Source organism: Pogona vitticeps, chromosome 3 (assembly GCF_051106095.1).
Source record: "Pogona vitticeps strain Pit_001003342236 chromosome 3, PviZW2.1, whole genome shotgun sequence".
Lineage (NCBI taxonomy): Eukaryota > Metazoa > Chordata > Lepidosauria > Squamata > Agamidae > Pogona > Pogona vitticeps.
This window is the reverse complement of record NC_135785.1, coordinates 257,034,282-257,053,207: the sequence shown is the minus strand read 5'-3', so window position 1 is coordinate 257,053,207 and position 18,926 is coordinate 257,034,282. Positions and strand designations below refer to the sequence as shown.

Sequence of the window (18,926 nt, the reverse complement as noted above, 5' to 3'; positions counted from 1 at the left end):
GAGTTACAACTTTTGGGCCACAGGAGAGGGCCCACTTTGGTGAGTACTATGGGTTGGGCTGGACTGGGAATCCTCGTGTGCTGGATATGACTCACTGGTGTATGGTTTTCTTCCTTTGGGGCCTAATGGCTTCCAGAATACAGATAACAAAATATGGCTACAATCGACACTAATGGAAGTCGATAACTCCAAGGTCATGGAGCAATTAATCTGTCCCTGGTGTTAGTCAGAGATTTGCAAGAGTTATCCAAGAAGCTAACCCCTATTAAAAAAAATCTTGGATAACTTCTTCAGGCTTTGAACCACAAGTTGGTTCAGCACCATCAGACTCAACAGCCTCCACATGGCAAAAATTCTCTGTTTATTTAAAGGTTAACTCTTGGGTAATACTGACTTCTTCAGGACCCATCCCTATCCCTAACATTATGGTCAAGACATTTTCAGCTGCCTTTTCATTCTGTATCCTATATGTGCCATTTTAGCTACCTTGATTTATGATGGCTTTGTTTTAAACGCAGTAGATTATACTCAAGTTCCCAGTATAACCAGAAAACAAACATATATTTTTAAAAAAGAATACCACAAGATCTTTCAGTCTCAGCTGTTACCCAAAAAGTACATTACAACACGGAAGCAAAATATTAACAATGAAGGAGAACAGAGAAGCAAGGAGGCAGGGCTCTCTGTGAAGCAAAATCGAAGCAATGTGGCAAATGAATGAGTGGTTTTAAAAATTCATCCTCACTTTCTTCCTTGCTCTAGCTTTTGTGAGTGATGCCTGGGATGACAATGGCAAAAAATCACATGTGGCTGCATGAAAATACAGGGTGTCATTCTCTCTCTTTAGTTTCCTAATGGAAACTAACAGAAGGGAGGCCCAACATCACACCTGTGGTCAGCTCACGCATGGAACATGCCTGCCATACAGAGCCCTTATCAGAGTTATGGCGCAAAGTAGCTCTGAGAATGTGCAGCAGTGATGACCATATTTCTCTCTATTTATGCTATTGGTTTTTTTTCCCCTTATGGAAAAAAAATCTACACAGGAGAATAACTAGCGAAAGCAGAGGAGGGGTGAACTGAATCATGGAGACGATCCGGCAAAGGCTGATCTACGGGCTGTCCATAGATTAGGACTCACTCAGCTCCATCACCCAACTGAGGGGAAGGGCTGAAGGCATGAGGCAGAATTGTATTAAGGATGGTGTTGGCCCCGCCGCCTTCAGCGTCTGCTGCCTGAGGTAATAGCCTCAGTTTGACTTACGGTAGGACTGGCCCTAGAGGAGGGGGTAATGACATTGGTTTTGTGGAGACAGTGAATCTGCTGCAGGGCCTAGTCTCAACTTTAAAGGAATGTGCTGACGCTATTTTGAGGAAGAGCTATTTTAGCACCTAGGAGAGCTCCTCTAAAGTTCAGATTAAATGCCTGGAGTGGATTGACAAAATTGGGCTTGTTCATCTCCACTGGTTGGCCTTAGCCTTGAACACAGAAGGCAGGCTTGTATCAGGCCATCTCATTTGTCCATCCAGTTTGGTCTTGCCTGGTTTGGCTGGCCACAATTCTCCTTCACCTCAGAAGAAAAGGATACCTCTGTGATCAAAGTAATTTTTTTTAACCTGGTGTGCCACGGGCTGAAACAACACCTTATATGTGCAAATTGCACACAAAAAGGAACGGACTTCCCTCCTTGTTCTTGTCATGAAAAGTACAACATTATGAATGGAGACAGCAAGCAAAAACTTGTACTGTGTCTGACCGTTGCAAGATTTGCCTCTACTGGTAACAACAACCTTGTTGAGTCGAATGGATCTTTGCTCTGGTCAAGCAAAGTTAAATGGCTTCATTCTTGCATTGGATCCTATGGCACAAACTTCATTTTTTGAAGCACTCTAGAGCTATTATGAAGTATTCTCTGGTAACAGCATGGCAGGCATTGGCGAGTTCTGCAAAAAATGCTGACCGCAAAACTTTGTTCACATAATTTATGGGCACTCCACCCTAGCTTGGTGCGCCATTTTATACCATTTCAACACAATCTTATGCACACTGACAACCCGGACCAAAAGTCTCACTGTGTTTGCTTTCTTGCAAGTAAGGCAGCGTAGGATTGAAACAGCTCTCATTCAAAACCATCCCTACTCCTTGCCAAATGTCTATGGTGAGATAACGTCAAAGCTTCACATTATTTATTATGTCTCATCTACAAGTTACAAACTCACTGCACAAGCGAGCAAAGGCAATTTTGTGTAGCATCAAGAAAGCCGTGAAAAGCAAAGGCATGAGATCAATATTTAAAAATCAAAATAAAAGTAATAATAATGAACAGGCAAGAGGGGAGACCAACAGTGGCTTCCCGGCTCCCACTTCAAACACAGCTTTGCGCTGTCTATTGTTTCTTATTGCGCATATTGAACAACATGGAAAGTTTCACACTGAATACACAGCACTAGACTTAAAGCAGGTTTACAAGCTGGTGCCCATGAATCACATGTCTTGAGCACCGAAATGAATTCTAAAAGAAGGCATAAGATCTTCTCCCTTTCCAGCAGGTAGAAGTGAACAAAAAGAATTATAAGGTCTCAGGGATTGATCGTATCTCTTGCACTCATGAGAATCCCCCCAACTGGCTGGCAGTTATCCCTGTTCCAGGGAGACACACCTACCAAGGGAAGTCATATCTGTGAGAAAAGAGAGAGAGGTCACTAGGGCCAATATCATCAAGGGACCTAGAATACAGAGCTTCTTCTGGCACAGTGGTCTCAAACCGCGGTGTGTGTGTGTGTGTCTGTGTTTGCCCACTAATTTAAAAAAATATATCTTAAATGTCTAGTAGCAAACATAGGTCTGGAAATCTGGGCTTCTGCAGAGACCGAGGAATGAGAAACAAAAAGTACAGATTGCTACAACTGATCATTCAAGGTCAAATAAATGGGAAAACAAGTATAGGAAGGAGTAGAACTTAATGGCTGAAAAACTGTGGACACTGGCTTGGATGGAGCAAATCAGCATTGGGTAGAACAGCTGCATCCAAAATCAAAATGGCCAGGGTGAGCCCAGCCCCCAGTAGGAGAGGAAAACAGAAGGAAGAGCTAGCTTCGGTGGTGGCTAAGGATGTGAAAATCCAACAGCCACTTTCTTATTAAACATTAAACTGTTATATATCTTCTAGGGTGGAGGGTGTCAGTCCCTTCACAGGGTTGAAAATAACAATCAGACATGTTCCAGCTGCTTATGTGACCATCTGCACAACAACCCAGCGGTCGGAAATGCCGGAGGAGCAGAAACAACTTGAAACTGATTCTGCATCTCAGAGAGAACAAACCAGAAATTAGAGCTGGTATGTTCTGCCAAATGCAATACACAGGTAAGCAGCAGGAAAAATCATAATATTTGCTAGTAATGGGGCAGGGGCTGTATTCAAGGCCAGAGAGAAGGGGGGAAAAACAAGGATTCAGGTGGGGGGAAGAAGCCCCAGTGATGGGTAGGAGTGATCACTGGCTATTGAAGGGGCACCTAGTACTGTAACTGGGTGTGGGCCATTCTAGTAATAATCTATTTGTAAAAAATAACCCACCCACCCCTGGCCACAAAGTTAAAGTGAGAGTGTCTCCTCCCTGCTTATATTGAGAGGCAACCAGGTAGAGAGATGCCTCTTTCTTATAAGATTCGGGTCCCCTGCCTATGCATTCAGGGTGGTGTTCTGCATGGTATCAAAACTGTGTTCTCTGAAGCAAATGGTCCACCAAAGGCACTCAAATAAAGACAGATATCTGACCTGTTATAGTCATCCTCCATTAGCATGTGCTTTGGGATAGGCGAATATCTTCCCGGTGAAATGGGGGCCAAAGACGCCTTATATTCTAAAGTGCCGTTGTTGCCTGAAGACAGTATATGGTTTTCCATTGGTGGGGAATAAGCTGAAAGTCAAATACACATACATAAATATTGATCAGTTACGCATTCTAGTAGTCTAGCATACAACGTTTTCCCCTGCAGTGCTTTGCCCATTCAAATGGAATCAACATCATTCTTTCATGCTATATTTTCTTTTTTTAAAATAAGTGCCAGATTTCAAAGCAACACCTGCATTTTTGCCTGCCTGCCTTCCCTTCTTCCTTCCTTCCTCCCTTCTTTCCTTCCATCCTTCTGCTATACTGTATTTTAATTTAACCATAATTGCATTGGCATGCAATTTACTTTCCTGCTCTTCAGTTGCAGGAACCTACTCTTGTGTCTGAAATGTTCAGCATGAAAATGTCAAGTCCTGCAGTTTTATTGTACAACATAAAATTCTCAGGGCTTGTTAGGGCTTTGCATGTGCTCGTACAAGTGTTCCAAGACCAGGAAATGTTTTTATCCCTTGTAGAATTTTAACATTCTGTAGACTAGAAATTAATTACTACTCCTGCGATAATTGATGTATTCCCATTTGTATACAGTCATCAGTAAAGGATCCAGAGTTCCCTAGCACAGGCTGTGCATTGCATGTATATGGGTCTAGGCTGAATTCTGGCACCTTTGATTAAATACTCTCAGCCTGTCAAGTTAGCAAGGCAGGGCTTTTTGGTGAGCTTGTTGTCAAAGTAGCTAGACACTCCCATCCAACGTAACACAGATGGGAAACAAGGGGGCCACTAGATGTGGTTAGACTGCAAATGCCATTAGTCCTAGCCAGAGGTTACCGTATTTTTCCATGTATAAGGCTATACTTTTGTCTAAAATCTTTAAACTAAAAATTGAGGGCCGTCTTATACACGGAAGTAAGCTGAGGAGGAAAAAACAAATGGAGGGCAGAGCAGGGATCAAAGTGATCCTGCAGGGCTTTGATCCCTGCTTTCCCCTCCACTTGCTAAGCCTTAGAGTGGTCATGATTTACTAGATAGGCGGGATATAAATTAACCAACCAACCAAACAAACAAACAAACAAATAAAAGTGCTGCAGGATCGCTTTGATCCCTGCTTTCCCCTCCACTTGTTTTTTCCTCCTCAGCTTACTTCCGTGTATAAGACGGCCCTCAATTTTTAGCAAAAGGAGAGGGGAAGGATCAAAGCAATCCTGTGGCTGTATAAGGGGGAAAGGGATCAAACCGATTGTGCAGTCGTGGAATTGCTTTGATCCCTTTCCCCCTCCTTTTTCTAAGCCACATGGGGCTTAGCACAAAGGGAAAAAGCAGGGATCAAAGCAATCTTGCAGCACTTTGGTCCTTTTTACCCTACATTTGCTAAGCCCCACTTAGATTTTTTTAATTTTGGGTTAGCGAAGTGGGGGGTGTCCTATGCATGGGGGCATCTTATACACGGAAAAATACGGCACTCTGTTTTTATTTGATTACCCATCGTTTTGGCTAAATGGGAATCTCATTCATCAATTGCCAGTTTGACCCCCCCCCCCAAACCAATGGTTAACTCAAGGCCCAAACCCCAACCTCAATTTAAAAAAAAATTATGTGCCATCAAGTCAGTTCTGACTCACGTTGACCTTTTTCAGGGTTTTCCAGGTAGAGAAGAGGTTTCCCATTCCCTTCTTTTGGGAGCACCCTCCTGCCGCCTCTTAAATTCTAATTTTTTGCAATTTTGGATTTATAGTGTATGTTTATTGGTCTAACTGTTTTTTTTTTAATTTGTAATGCCACCCAGAGTAGACCTTTGGTCTAGATGAGCAGGGTAAAAGTCTAATAAAATGAAATAAATTAGCATAGCATAGGCATCCTTCAGTCTCGAGAGACTATGATAACATGCTCTGAATCAAGGAGTGTCCTCTCCAGAGCATGAAGCCCAGGTAAGGTAATATGGAGGATAAGCCGTTACCCAAGCAGCAGATCCCCCTCTCCACATTGCTGAAATGGTCCAATGGAAAGGCAAGAGCCAATACAACTGGTTCCAGCAATGTCGCAGGAGTTGGCAGAATGACACATGCTGCCTTCGGGACTCCAGCTCCGGATTTTGCCTCGAGGTTAACTCCTGAAGCCTTTTCCATGAGTGGATATAGCCACAAGGCAGTGGAGGTTTCAAATCGGAGTTTTCCTTCTCCTAGATGGGCTGCCTTCCATGGCTGACGAGCCCCACCTACCCGGCCTGGTCTTTAATAGTGCAAAAGTATGATCTGAGTCTTAAAACTTTCCTGCCTCCCAGGCTTATGCAAATCTATTTGACTTTCCTATTTACCATATTAAGGCCAGAGATAGAATTTGAGAATTTCTCACACCGTTAGGCGTGCGGTCCTGGGACACACGCTTTTAAAGCAGAAAGTCCCACCCCTAGGCCCCACCCCCAGGCCATGTGGTGAGGAGACAATGAAATAAATAAAATTTAAAAATTGTGCAGCTTTGCCCAAGGCCACACAGGCTGGCTTTACTTTGCAAGAGGCACAGTGGGGAATCGAACTCCCAACCTTTGGCTCTGCAGCTGAATATCTAAACCACTGAGCTATCCAGGAAGCCAAAACAGAAACCCACCAATAAATTAAAGTTCCATCGGCAGAGGAACCCATGGCTATAACCAGCATAGCCAATTTGATGGATGCTGGTAATTGCCTACAAAAGACATTGGAAATGGGGAGGGACACCAGTTTCCTGTCTATCCAGCACTATCATGCATTCATCTTAGAGATAGTAACAGGAAAGAAGCAGAACATACTGCATATAGGAGGGCACTCCCTGGATCCCTTGACAGCTTTTTCTTTCACTAAATCTGCCTCCTGTTTAACACCCCACTCAACAGTAGAGATTCACATCTATTGGTTGTCTCAAGACAGGTTGACAAGGTGTTTTCAACAAAGCAGAAAATTTTCAGCTCCTGCATGGCAGCAGCAAAGGAAGGATTTTTTTCCTTTTCTTTTTTGTCAAAGTCTCCATAATCAGTGGAAACCGGCTCTGTGCAAGACGCACACACTTTTTCTGTGGAGAAGCAAAGCACGTACATGACATACCCACGCCCACAAAGCTGCTTGTTTAAAAAGGCACAGGACTCTTCATCTGATGCTTCTGAGGCTTTGACAACCATGCAACAAAGCAAGAGACATCACAGGTCTGTAGAATTTGCTTCCTTCTTTTGCACACAAACCCCAAATCCCCTTGCACATGCAAAAAGTGCAATGAACTAATATTATCACAAATGCAAACATTTTCTAAGACTTGGACATTCATGTGCTATGCAACAGTTCTCATTATTTTGTGCAACCTGGAAAAAAATCATTATAAATGAGAAAACATTTCCTACTAAGACTGATCACAAATATATTCCCACTCATTGCCAAGGGAAACAAATCTGCAGTTTCTTTTTCTCATGCACAAATACAAGACAAGTGAGGACTTACATTTTGACTTGGTCACCATAAAAAGCAAGGGATGAGCAGAGCCATAACCTGCAAGTTTGGCAACGAGGGTTTTGCTGCCATATTGGTCAAGCCTTGGTCCTGCTAGACCCAGGCTTGACCAACATGGCAGCAAAACCCTCCCCCTATATCAGGGGAGAGGATGGAGGGATGGGGCTGAACCCTTGAGTCTGAGCACATGACCCCTGGGTCGGTGCCCGTTTTGTGTCTTCTTCTGCTGAAGCAGGAGTGGTTGGAGGAATTGTACCTGCTCAAGATGGGCAGGTTTGCACCCTTTCCAGTGGCAAATACCACTGGACAGGTTCATGACTGTCCAGGATGCAAATTCTGGCATCCTCTAAATTTTGGCATCCTGGGTCAATGCCCCAGACACTCCACTCTGCAGAAGAGGATTTCCATGTTGGTCATGAAAGAAGGAGCTTCCCCCTCCTCTGAAAGCCAAGACAAAAATGCAGAGAGATTCCAGGGGATGAACAGAAGAATCTCCCCCTTCTGTGTCAACCTACTTGGTTTCCATGCTAGCTTCTAAAGAAGTGGAACATTTCTCTCTGTGAAAAATGAAGTGGACCAATGGAAGCAGAATTGATCACTCTGTCCATCCTCCATCAGGATAAGGAAGATGAGAATTTCATTTCCCTTTTATTTTGATAAGAGGGCATGTCCATGTTCTGGATTTGAGCAGGATTCTCAAGGGTCATGTGTCACACTTCATCCTCAAACTAAGACATCTCTACAAACCTCTTGGAAACAGATGACAGCATATTTTAAAAAGTTAAATAGTTACTCACGGTGGGTAATATCTGGAGGGCCATAAGGATCTGTCATGTAAATGGTGGTGGGCTTTCCAACTTTTAAATAAACTACATCGGATGTATTCTTCAATATTGCTACTGCTTCTTCATGCGTTACCTCTTCTAAACTGTAATTATTTACCTAATGGCAATAAAAAAAGATGGGGTTATTAGGCAAGCCAGACACAGAAATTGGAATGCTGATCACTGATGCAGTAATGTTAAAAAATACGGACAAATATTTACTCAACGTCTATAGTAAATGATACCAATTAGCCAATACAAGTAAAGATTTTTACTGCTCACAAGGAAACCCTATTAAGAATCTGATAGCAGGGGATTAAGGATGGAGATTGTTAGCATGAATCCAGTTTTTTTTTTTTTTTTGATACATCAGACACACATGAACACTCAACCTTGGTCCATCTAGAATTCCCTAATATCCACCTTTGAAACTCTTAACATACCTCTATAACGACAACTAACTTTATTATATACAGGCCATTCATAGATATATAAAAAAGAGGGGAGAAGCATGTTGATCATGGCTATCACATTTCAAAAATACAACCCCCTTTTAAAGGCTTCTCAAGTCATAGGACGTTTTAACTACATTTAGTTCAATGATTAACTAAACAGAACAAATAGAATATTATAGCAAAACATTCTAACTTCTGCTTCCATAGCTGTGAATAACCCTACACTGTCTTTAATGTGGCATTTACTGGCTGGAATTCTCTCACTTCGTGTAGAAAGTCACAACTAGAATTGACCCATTTGAATCAATGAACTTACAAAGTATTTGACTCACAAGATCCTCATTGTGTTAATGGGCTTACTTTAGTGCAATTTACTACTTTAAGCAACAGAATTTCATCCGTAGGGCAGTGGTCCCCAACCTTGGGCCTCCAAATGTTCTTGGACTTCAGCTCCCAGAAATCCTGGCCAGCAGAGGTGATGGTGAAGGTTTCTGGGAGTTGGAGTCCAAGAACATCTGGATGCCCAAGGTTGGAGACCACTGCCATAGTGGATTGAGGATAGAGTATTTTGGAACTGGTGGAGAAGTCAAGTGTACTCTAGGTTCAGGCCATGAGGTACTGACACTGTCAAATGCACCTGTGTACACGCACGTGTGCGCATGCACGCACACATGCATGTGCACGCGCGCTCACAGACACAAAAATTACAGACATAACAGTTGAAAAGAAATGAAAAAGGAAGTGGGTGAGCTATTATTAATACCTGTGCCCCAAAGCTCCTCCCTACTTTGAAAAGAATGTGGGGTGAAATATCAAACACACAGATGCTATTGTCCCTGACATGACTTTTTGCTAGTGCTATGGGGACTCATTCAGGCTGTCATTCAGAGGAGGATCTGCTCTCAAATCATCCCAGAGTGTAGGCCACACAACAATGGGCTCAAATAACAAGAAGCCAGCTTTTGGCTGAATATCAGGAAAAACTTCCTAACTGTTCGAACAGTGCAGCAATGGAACCAATGACCTCGAAAGGTGGCAAGTGCTCCAATACTGGAGGCATTCAAGAGAACCTTAGACAGATACCCTTTGATGTGTGTTCTTGTACTGAGCAGGGGGTTGGACCCAATGGCCTTATAGGCCCCTTCCAACTTCATTATTCCATGATTCTATGACTCCTAAACTTGATATAGCTCAGGTCCTCAGCATGTCTTAATGACGCCACAACATTACTACCAATTCCCATGTTGTGGAGACCACATTCCTCTTCTTCTAGAAAGGATACAGAGTTGTCTAGAGTGGTAAGGCAATGCTTTCGGGGCAAACCAGGACAGGAGAACCTGGTGACTTTCTTTGGCCCGTTATCCAAGTTATCTCCTTTTGGGACCAGTTATGCCCACTCAGAAATTGTCAAAAGTCATCCTGTATCAAGTGTGTTTCATTAATTTAATCCTGATATGATTTAAAAGAAAATTTCCCTCTTTTGACAAACCCCTTCTTCCTGTGCCAGCAGGGCCCTGCTCACAGGCTTGCCTGGCAGTGGTGGTAAACAAGAATGCCAATCCCAGCTTGTATCATCCTTGTATATGAAGATAAAGAACTGCCGTGTTCACACCAACAACAACAAGGAGGAATTTGCAGGGCCCAACCCTAAACTGTTCTCACTATGCCAAGAGTATAGTTTTAAGTAAACTAGAGGCAAAATGGTGCAATTTATATAAATGTGCTCAATATACATATATTTATATAAACTATTCATTCATTCATTCATTCATTCATTCTATTTATATCCCGCCTAACTGGTAACAGGACCACTCTAGGCGGCTTACAAACTATAATTTGCATATATTCAGGATTTTTTTTTGGCATAATAGATGTTTAAGAATTTGAAGCATTCGATGGTTTTCTTGTGCTTCTCTTAACAATGAGTTCTTCTGTTCTTTCTTTCTGTATGCTCTTCATTTCAGAGGAAAAGGCCCAAATTTTCCACATACATGTTTTGTTTTAACATGGAGACCTTAAGAAGAGGATAAAATCCAGCTTGTCTCTTTCAGCAGACTAGACTAGATGTTCCTCAAGGTCCCATGAAACCCCATAACACTAGGATTCTATTGAAACACTGGGAAAAGCAGATATTGGCCAATCCTGTCATAGAGAATCTCCTTGAAGAAACTCTCATTCAGAAAGTAAAAAGTCCGGGCAAACATTACCGGATGAAAAGTGCAGGGATACCCCACCTGCATTGCCTTCAGCCTCATAGGAGAAAGAAAGTAAATACAGTGGTGCCTCACTTAACGATTTTAATTGGTTCCAAAAAAAACATCGCTATGTGAAAACATTGTTAAGCGAAACACCATTTCCCATAGAGATGCATTGAAAACCGGATAATCTGTTCCAATTGGAACGGATTACCATCCTTAAGCGAAAATCCCCATAGGAAAAAAATGTTAAGCGAAACCCATTGAAATGCATTGAAGCCTATTTCAATGGGGGGAAAAATTCACAAAAAATTCAAAAAGACTCAGAACAAAGCCAAATTAAGTTAACGAAGGTTTTATTAGGTGCACTAATGATTCCAAGCATTTTAAACATTTTTTAAACATTTTAGAATATTTTAAAAATAGCAAAAATGGGGCTGTAAAAAAAAAACGTTAAGCGAAACAAGGGGACCTAAAACTGTCATCATTAAGTGAAGCATGGTCCCAAAATCGTTAAGCGAAAATTGCCCATAGGGAAAATCGTTAAGTGAAGCACAAGATCACTCTGAAAAAGCCATTGTTAAGTGAATTTTTCATTATACGAAGCAATCGTTAAGCGAGGCACCACTGTAAATAAATGGAAAATCCACCCACCCCATGATTGTTTTATTATGTACATCCTTATTTGGCCATTTACTGTCAATCTGAAAATGTCCCAACTTCATTTTTGGAGATGAGAGGGTCTCAAGCAACCTGGGTTCTCTAAAAGCCATGTCTGTTTGTATTCAAGAAGATCAAGCTGGCAGGAATGTTAGAAGGAAGAGAGGACGGCGACCCAAGAGTTCCATGGAAATCTACAAGTGTGATTTAAATTTCTCGTTCAAGTGGAAAATTGCCCTTTACATCCGCCATTTGGATCTGACTGGATTGGAACTAAGAGGGAGACGAGCGCCGTGGCAAAAATGTTATCCTATTGCGGAAAACTCTTGAAAAATCATTTCTTTTTCTTCTCCTGGAGTCTGTTGAAGTGCGACTCAAGTGAGCATTCTCTGGCAAACATCTGTGAACTCCTAGGTTGTAATTGGCCTAATGTGGCTTATTCATACAAACCCTTTTTCAAGCCCTTTACACTTTGGAGAGCTGTGAAATGGAAGCAACTCCCACCCACCCCTCCTAAAATCTGCTGCAAGATAGCAGGCCTATTGTTCTGGCTAATTGTCTAGCCATTCTCTTTGAAACAGCGAAGATGAGTGGGCTGCATCTGGTGCTGATTGAAGGCAGAGGGATAACAATAGATTCCAGTACATTTCTCTATCTTACAACGAAAAAAGTGTTGGATTTACTGTCTGGTTCAACAGGTCAGTAAGTTTCCTTCAGATCACAGAATCATAGAGTTAGGATGGACCGATGGCTGATACAGTGCAAAAACGTACAGCTAAGTATCCGTAACAGAATCAATGTTTCAGAAAACTCCAATAAAGCCCAGAGTGGCTGTTGTGGGTTTTTTTCGGGCTCTTTGGCCATGTTCTGAAGGTTGTTCTTCCTTACGTTTTGCCAGTCTCTGTGGCCGGCATCTGGTAGAGAAGTCAAGATGCCGGCCACCGAGACTGGCGAAACATTAGGAAGAACAACCTTCAGAACATGGCCAAAGAGCCCGAAAAAAACCCACAAGAGCCATCAGATCCCAGCCGTGAAAGCCTTTGTGAATACAAAGTCCAGAGTCCTCTGTGGTAGTCTGTTGAACTGCTCTTATTATAAGCAAGTCCTCACATTTTGTCCAAATCCCTTTTTAAAACATTTCAATCTCTAGTTCTGGTCACGCCTTTGTGGAGCAGGAGAAAAGCCGATTGTTGTGTCCTTCATGTGACAGCCCCTCAGAAGTCTGAAAAGAGTTACCATCTAACCTCCCAGTCTCATCTTTCTGGGATAAATCAAGACCCACAAAACAAATACATACCTACAGACGCCAAGGTGGTATCAGCCAAGCCTTGACACAGAAGGGACATCATCATCTAAGCAGACTTCATTACTTGGGCTACACCACCTACTTATGGACCTCACCTGATTGGCTGAAGAAGAATATCACTCTACAGATGCAAAAGTAATGGGGGTTGTCAGAATGACTGGGATTCTGGGATACTGGCCCTAGCAGTAGGTAAACTGGTGGCCCTTCATATGTTTCAGACAACCTTACCGTTGTTATGCTGAGCTGGAATGATGGAAGGATACTGCCCCTCCCATACGAATTTGAGAAGATGCATGAATTTAGGGAAAGCAACATAAAACGACTGGTAGAGAAATAGGCACAGAACGAATGAAAGGTGAGGGAAGGATAGTGATGTTATGCTAGAGGCAGGTGAGTCAGAGGAAAAAAAGGGCACTGAATGAGGGCAATGCTGAAATAATGCAGAGTGATAACAAGTGATAACAATCAAAGATGGCCAAAATGCCCAAGGGGACGTTCCAAAATAGAGAATGAAGGACACACATCTTGAGCAAATGGAATTAAGAGATCTGAGAAAGAATGACGAAGACAATAAATTAATGAACTGATCTACATGCTGCTTTTCCAGTTTTGAGATGAAACTGCTTGGGACAGTAAAAGCAACTCACTGGATACTCTGTCCCTGTGAGAGGAGAGGAAATTCTGTGTCCTTACCAGCAGTGTTTGGCTTGGTATATGTTAAGCTCTCCAAGCCCATCTGGGGTAAAATAGAAATCATCATTATGGGCACTAGGGGGCAACATTCTAAGATACTGAATTCTTCTGGATACTGGGAAAAACCTGTAAGATCATATGTTTTTGCTAAAGTATGTGGTTTTACTGGACCATAAAGAAGGGTGACTGCTGAAGAACTGATGCTTTGAATTGTGGTGCTGGAGAAGGCTCTTGAGAGTCCCCTGGACTGCAAGGAGAATAAACCTATCCATTCTGACGGAAATCAACCCAGAGTGCTCACTGGAAGGACAGATCCTGAAGCTGAGGCTCCAATACTTTGGCCAACTCATGAGAAGAGAAGACACCCTGGAAAAGCCCCTGATGTTGGGAAAGTGTGAAGGCAAGAGGAGAAGGGGATGACATAGGATGAGATGGTTGGACAATGACCCAAGTCCAGGAGGCAGTGGAAGACAGGAGGGCCTGGCGTGCTCTGGTCCATGGGGTCACAAAGAGTTGGACACAACTTAATGACTAAACAACAACATGATTTTACATATTTTTTTTCCTAGCACCTAGGGAAAAAAAAAGATTCTGTTCAGTCTAGAATTTTGCTCCCGTGGGCTAAATAAATAAATAAATAAATAAATAAATAAATAAATAAATAAATAAATAAATAAATAAATAAACCATGTAAAACAAAGAACTTGATCCTACAAGAAGCGCGTGCGGTGGGAAAACTTAACCTATTTCTTTGACATCAGACCAGTGGAATCTCCATGAGTTTTCTTACACACTCACATCACCCAGAGGTACATAAAGTTTTGGCATCAACTTCTCACCATAAGAAGCCTGTCTCCAACTTGCAATCTTCCATCTTTCTGTGCCGCCCCTCCATCAATAATTTTTGTAACATAGATACTGTTGTCTCCAGGGATGTGCTGATTCCCCACACCTCCAGCAATGCTGAATCCCAGACCTAGAGGAGAAAACAGAGAAAAATGGGTGTTATGGAAAGTAGACTCTGGCCAAAATCCTATTGCTTTTTCACACCAGTGGAAAGTAAATGCCATAATATTCACTGGCGTCTAGCTGGCAACAGAACAGTCACTGTTGCAATTCACAACTGGGCCAGTGGGCACACACATCCCCGAGAATAGCTATGGTGACTCTTTATTTGCTGGCTGAAACAAGTGAATGTTAAATTAATTGCCTTCAACTTGAATAGCTCTACAACTGGATTTCAGCTCATGAATATAATTTTCATAAAGGCTGACACTTTTTTAAATATCCAGATTATTGACTAGGTTGTTGCAATGGGAGAGAATGGTGTATGACTGCTGGAGGCCTTTCGAAATAATGTAGTGGAGACAGTGGACTATTATGTCATTGGGAAACCTACTGATTTACAGTTGTGTTCCTGGTAAAGATTCCCCTTGACATTTAGTCCAGTCGTGTCCGACTCAAAGGGATGGCGCTCATCCCCGTTTCCAAGCTGTAGAGCCAGTGTTTTGTCCGTAGACAATCTTCCGTGGTCACGTGGCCGGCGCGACTAGACACGGAACGCCGTTACCTTCCCACGGAGGTGGTACCTATTTATCTACTTGCATTTTTACATGCTTTCAAACTGCTAGGTTGGCAGGAGGTTCCTGGACCTACCTCCAAAGCTATGTAGTGTGGCTGGAAATGCAGCCATGGACAGAACCAGCACCTTTTTAGTGAGTGGCCGTTTGCCACCAATACATATATCATTTATGCAGGTGTAAATTGCAATTGGATCTGGCCACTGAATCACATTCAAGTTGAATCAGTGGTGATGATACAGTGCTCACAGAATTCCCATCCAATTCATTTTTTAAACTCTTGATCATGCATATGCCAGCTGAGAATTTATCTTCCTTCCTTCTGAGAACTCATCTTACAAGGTTTTGTCTCTGCCTTTTGTCATATTAAAATCAAATCTCTGTGTGGGGAAAAAAAAGCTTAGCATAACTCTATACACTGCAGGACAGACAGCTAGGAGTTCTGGTCTTGCAACCCATTATGCTCTATAGAGGTTGCTTCTTAAACAAGGATGACATCCTGGAAGACCTGAACACTAGGGCAGTTCCTTGCTTTCAAAACAAAAGTAAAAACAGGCTGGGGGAAGCAGCAAGAGAGGTAAATAACCAGAAAACTGGTTTGTGGACTTAGATTTCTGGACTGCACCTTTCAGAACGCTACCTGTAAAATTCCTGGAGAATTCTGGGAGTTGTAGTCCAAAAATACTGAATAGCACACCCTTAGGGGATACTGGGTTTTTGTGCTGCTTTTCTTTTAAAGAATCATCTTCCCTTTCACAAGAGGACACGTCACAAGGTAATTAAAGAAAGCTGTGGTCAGTAATTTATTATGACAAGGAACCTCCTGAACCATTTCTAGAAATCTACAGACGCTCTATGAATTATGGCTCCTATTAAAATGAAGTGAAATAATCTCCAACTAGCAGAACAATTAAAATTAAGTGCCGCCCCATTTACTGGGGAAGAAACTGCATTATCACAGAGGGTTATATCCAGAGTGAATGTGGGTATGGCCAGGATGTAAAGCCTTGCTTTTCTGTCCTAACGGAAATCGACGTCTCCTCACTTCCAAAATTGTAAGGAAATTTTAAGGACCCACCTCAGGCCCTTTTAACCAGAAAGGCAGGGTAAAAATATTTTAAATAAATAATTTTCTGGCACATTTTCAGGAACTGCCAAGAATACTCACAGTGTTATCCCTCTGAAATACTGGAGTGGGATTATGAAAGAGAGGGGCTGTGAGTAAGAAATTTGAATCAAAAAGAGCGGGAGAATTTAAGAGGCCAGAGCTGCTGTCGCCTCTTGGATTGCTGAAGCCCTTGCCAGCTTGGTTTGGATATGATTCCTATCTGTTTGTGCGGGAGGGCTGAATATACATAGAGAATTAATGAATTCCGTACAATTGTATTGATATGGTATTTTAGGGTTTCAAAGAGTCTTCTGTGTTATGGATACCAAACTCTTGGGACTTTTGTCTGACCTTGAAATCAAAGGGACACTTGAACTCTGCAAATTCTACAAGGAACTGCTGTATTGGTGCTGTTGCTAAGGACCTGGGTACACAAATTGTAGCATATTGTTGTGTTGTTTGGCGAGTGCTTTCAAAATGACAAGCACTGAATGTATTGTTTGCACATTTTTGAACAATCAGCCAGTCCTAGGCTTTCTGCGTGGGCATTGTTTTGAAAAGAGAAAGGAGAATACAGTACCTGTTATGCACAGTTGGTCATGTATGAGACATGTCACACAAACCACAGAATGCAGAAGAGGGGCAAAGGTTCCTTATTTTTAATCTCACACACTGGAAGTGAGGAATCGGGCTTGGAAATTGGGAGGCTGAAGGTAATGAGACCTACACTGGTGTTAAGAGAGTCTTCTGCTATATCTCAGTCCTTGGCTCCTTCCTGGCACACGCATGCATGCATGTGCATGTGGAAACACACAGACGTACGCCAACTCGCAGAAAAGCCATCAAAACTGAAGGGATAGGATAGAGAGATTGTCTTCCAGATGAAAATGGACCCAGCTTCCACATATCTACCAAGTGTCATTTACCCAGTTTAAATTGATAGCTGTAGGAATCCATTTTTGCCTTAAAGAAAAGGTTTCCTGACATCTTTACATTTATTTCATTTAAAACGTTTCTACTCTACCTTTCTCCTTAAAAAAGACCTAAGAAGGCTTACAGTACATCGTGGAAAAGACAAGATTTAAAAGTTTACTTTAGAAACATTAAAAAAGAACTATATTAAAAATGGTAAATAAAATCAATACTAAAAAAAATAAATTCAAAATTAACAACCCACAACAATCCATTTAAAAACCCTTCTCAGACAGCCAGTCAGTGAGAGAAAGCCTGCCTGAAGAGAAAGGTCATTGCCTGCTTGTGGAAGGACAGTAAAGATGGGGCCAGCCTGGCCTCCAGTGGGAGGGAGTTCCAGAGTCTGGGAGCAGCCACAGAGAAGGACCTCTCCAGTGTTCTCACTAGAGATGGGGGTATTTGTATATGAATACCCCTGCACAGGTGGACATAACGAGGGTCCAGCCCCCTGGGGCTGGATTGTCCACTCAAGTTCCGCTGTTGCTGCAGCCTCTGCCCTCCCTTCCTATCGCTCTGGAGCTCGCAGTCTGCAAGCCACTCCTGGCAGGAGGTGGGAGGATGAGCCTCCATCGAAGAGTGGCTTGCTGACCAGGCACTCCGGAGCAATCGGAAGAGAACACAGAGCCCGCAGCAACCATGGAAGGTGAGTGGACAGTCCCGCCCCAGGGGGCTGGACCCTCGTTACCTGGCAGGCTCATAAAGGGAGACGCGGTCCTTGAGATTGATTCGACCCAAGTCATTTAGAGGCTTACAGGTTAAAACTAGTACAGTGGTGCCCCGCATAGTGACGACAATCCATTCTGAAAAAATCGTCGCTATACGGATTTGTCACTATGCGTAATAAAGAAGCCCATAGTTCCTATGGGCAAAAAACTCACCGTTCTGCGAAAATCCTCCATGCGGCCGCCATTTTCGCTGCCTGGTAAGTGAGGAAAAGGCATGAAAACACTGCTGGCGGCCATTTTATTTACCCGCCGATCAGCTGTTCTTAAAACATCGTTATGCGATAATCGGTAAGCGAAACGCTTACCGATCATCGCAAAGCGATGTTTTCCCATTTAAAACATGGTTATGTGATCGCTTTTGTGATCGCAAAAAAATATCACTATGCGGATTTGTCGTTAAACAAAGCGCTTGTTATGCGGGGCACCACTGTACTTTGAATTGTGCTTTATAATTTAGCAGGCAGCCTTCCAGCAAGCAAGCACATCATTGAGAACAGAAACTCCGTCTGCATAATTGTATTCTTCTGGCAAGCCCACCACGAAACCTTGAGTACGTTGTTCTTCCTTGATAAGGGATCGCCCTGTTGAAAAGTGTGCAACCATAGGCAAGCATACTTTGGCCTTTGAAGTAGTCCTGTTCTGCATGGTTCAGTCTGTACTTGCACTCACTTGTGACAAACAATAAGGCAGCTTAGAAATCCTACACTTGTGATGTATATGATGTCATCTGCGCAAGGTCTGAGTTTGTACATGATCAAGACAGAAATCATGTATGACAAAAGACAGGGCTACAATGAAAGAACAGAATGGGAAGTGCTTTGGAAAGGCTGAACCGTTCAGCTAATCCAATTGTATGGCTGGTTCTTTACTGGGAATGTAAATCTTTGTGTAATTTTTTCCTTAAAGATGGGGAAATATTTCTGGCATTTTCTCTCCACTGGATCAGATTACGAGATTTAAGGGCCTTTTAGATACACTTTAATACTCCCCTCTCCCCGTAATCACTTAAAAAACCACTGACCACTCTTTCTTTTACAGAAATTATGAGTATTGATGTACAAATGGCTCCAATGATTGCTTTGT

The 18,926-nt window shown here is 42.5% G+C and overlaps 1 protein-coding gene across 32 annotated transcripts in view; it reads right to left on the bottom strand.

Annotated features, from left to right (window-relative positions):
* The window catches only part of DLG2 (discs large MAGUK scaffold protein 2), a 1,097,443-nt gene that overhangs the window by 230,761 nt on the left and 847,756 nt on the right, over positions 1–18,926 (bottom strand). For all 32 annotated transcript variants that reach the window (XM_078390148.1, XM_078390151.1, XM_078390152.1 and 29 more), the window contains 3 exons: positions 14,298–14,434; positions 8,123–8,267; positions 3,777–3,918 (listed from right to left, as the gene is read on the bottom strand). In XM_078390148.1, the coding sequence (XP_078246274.1) occupies positions 3,777–3,918; positions 8,123–8,267; positions 14,298–14,434 (424 nt within the window). The remainder of the gene's footprint in view (positions 1–3,776; positions 3,919–8,122; positions 8,268–14,297; positions 14,435–18,926) is intronic.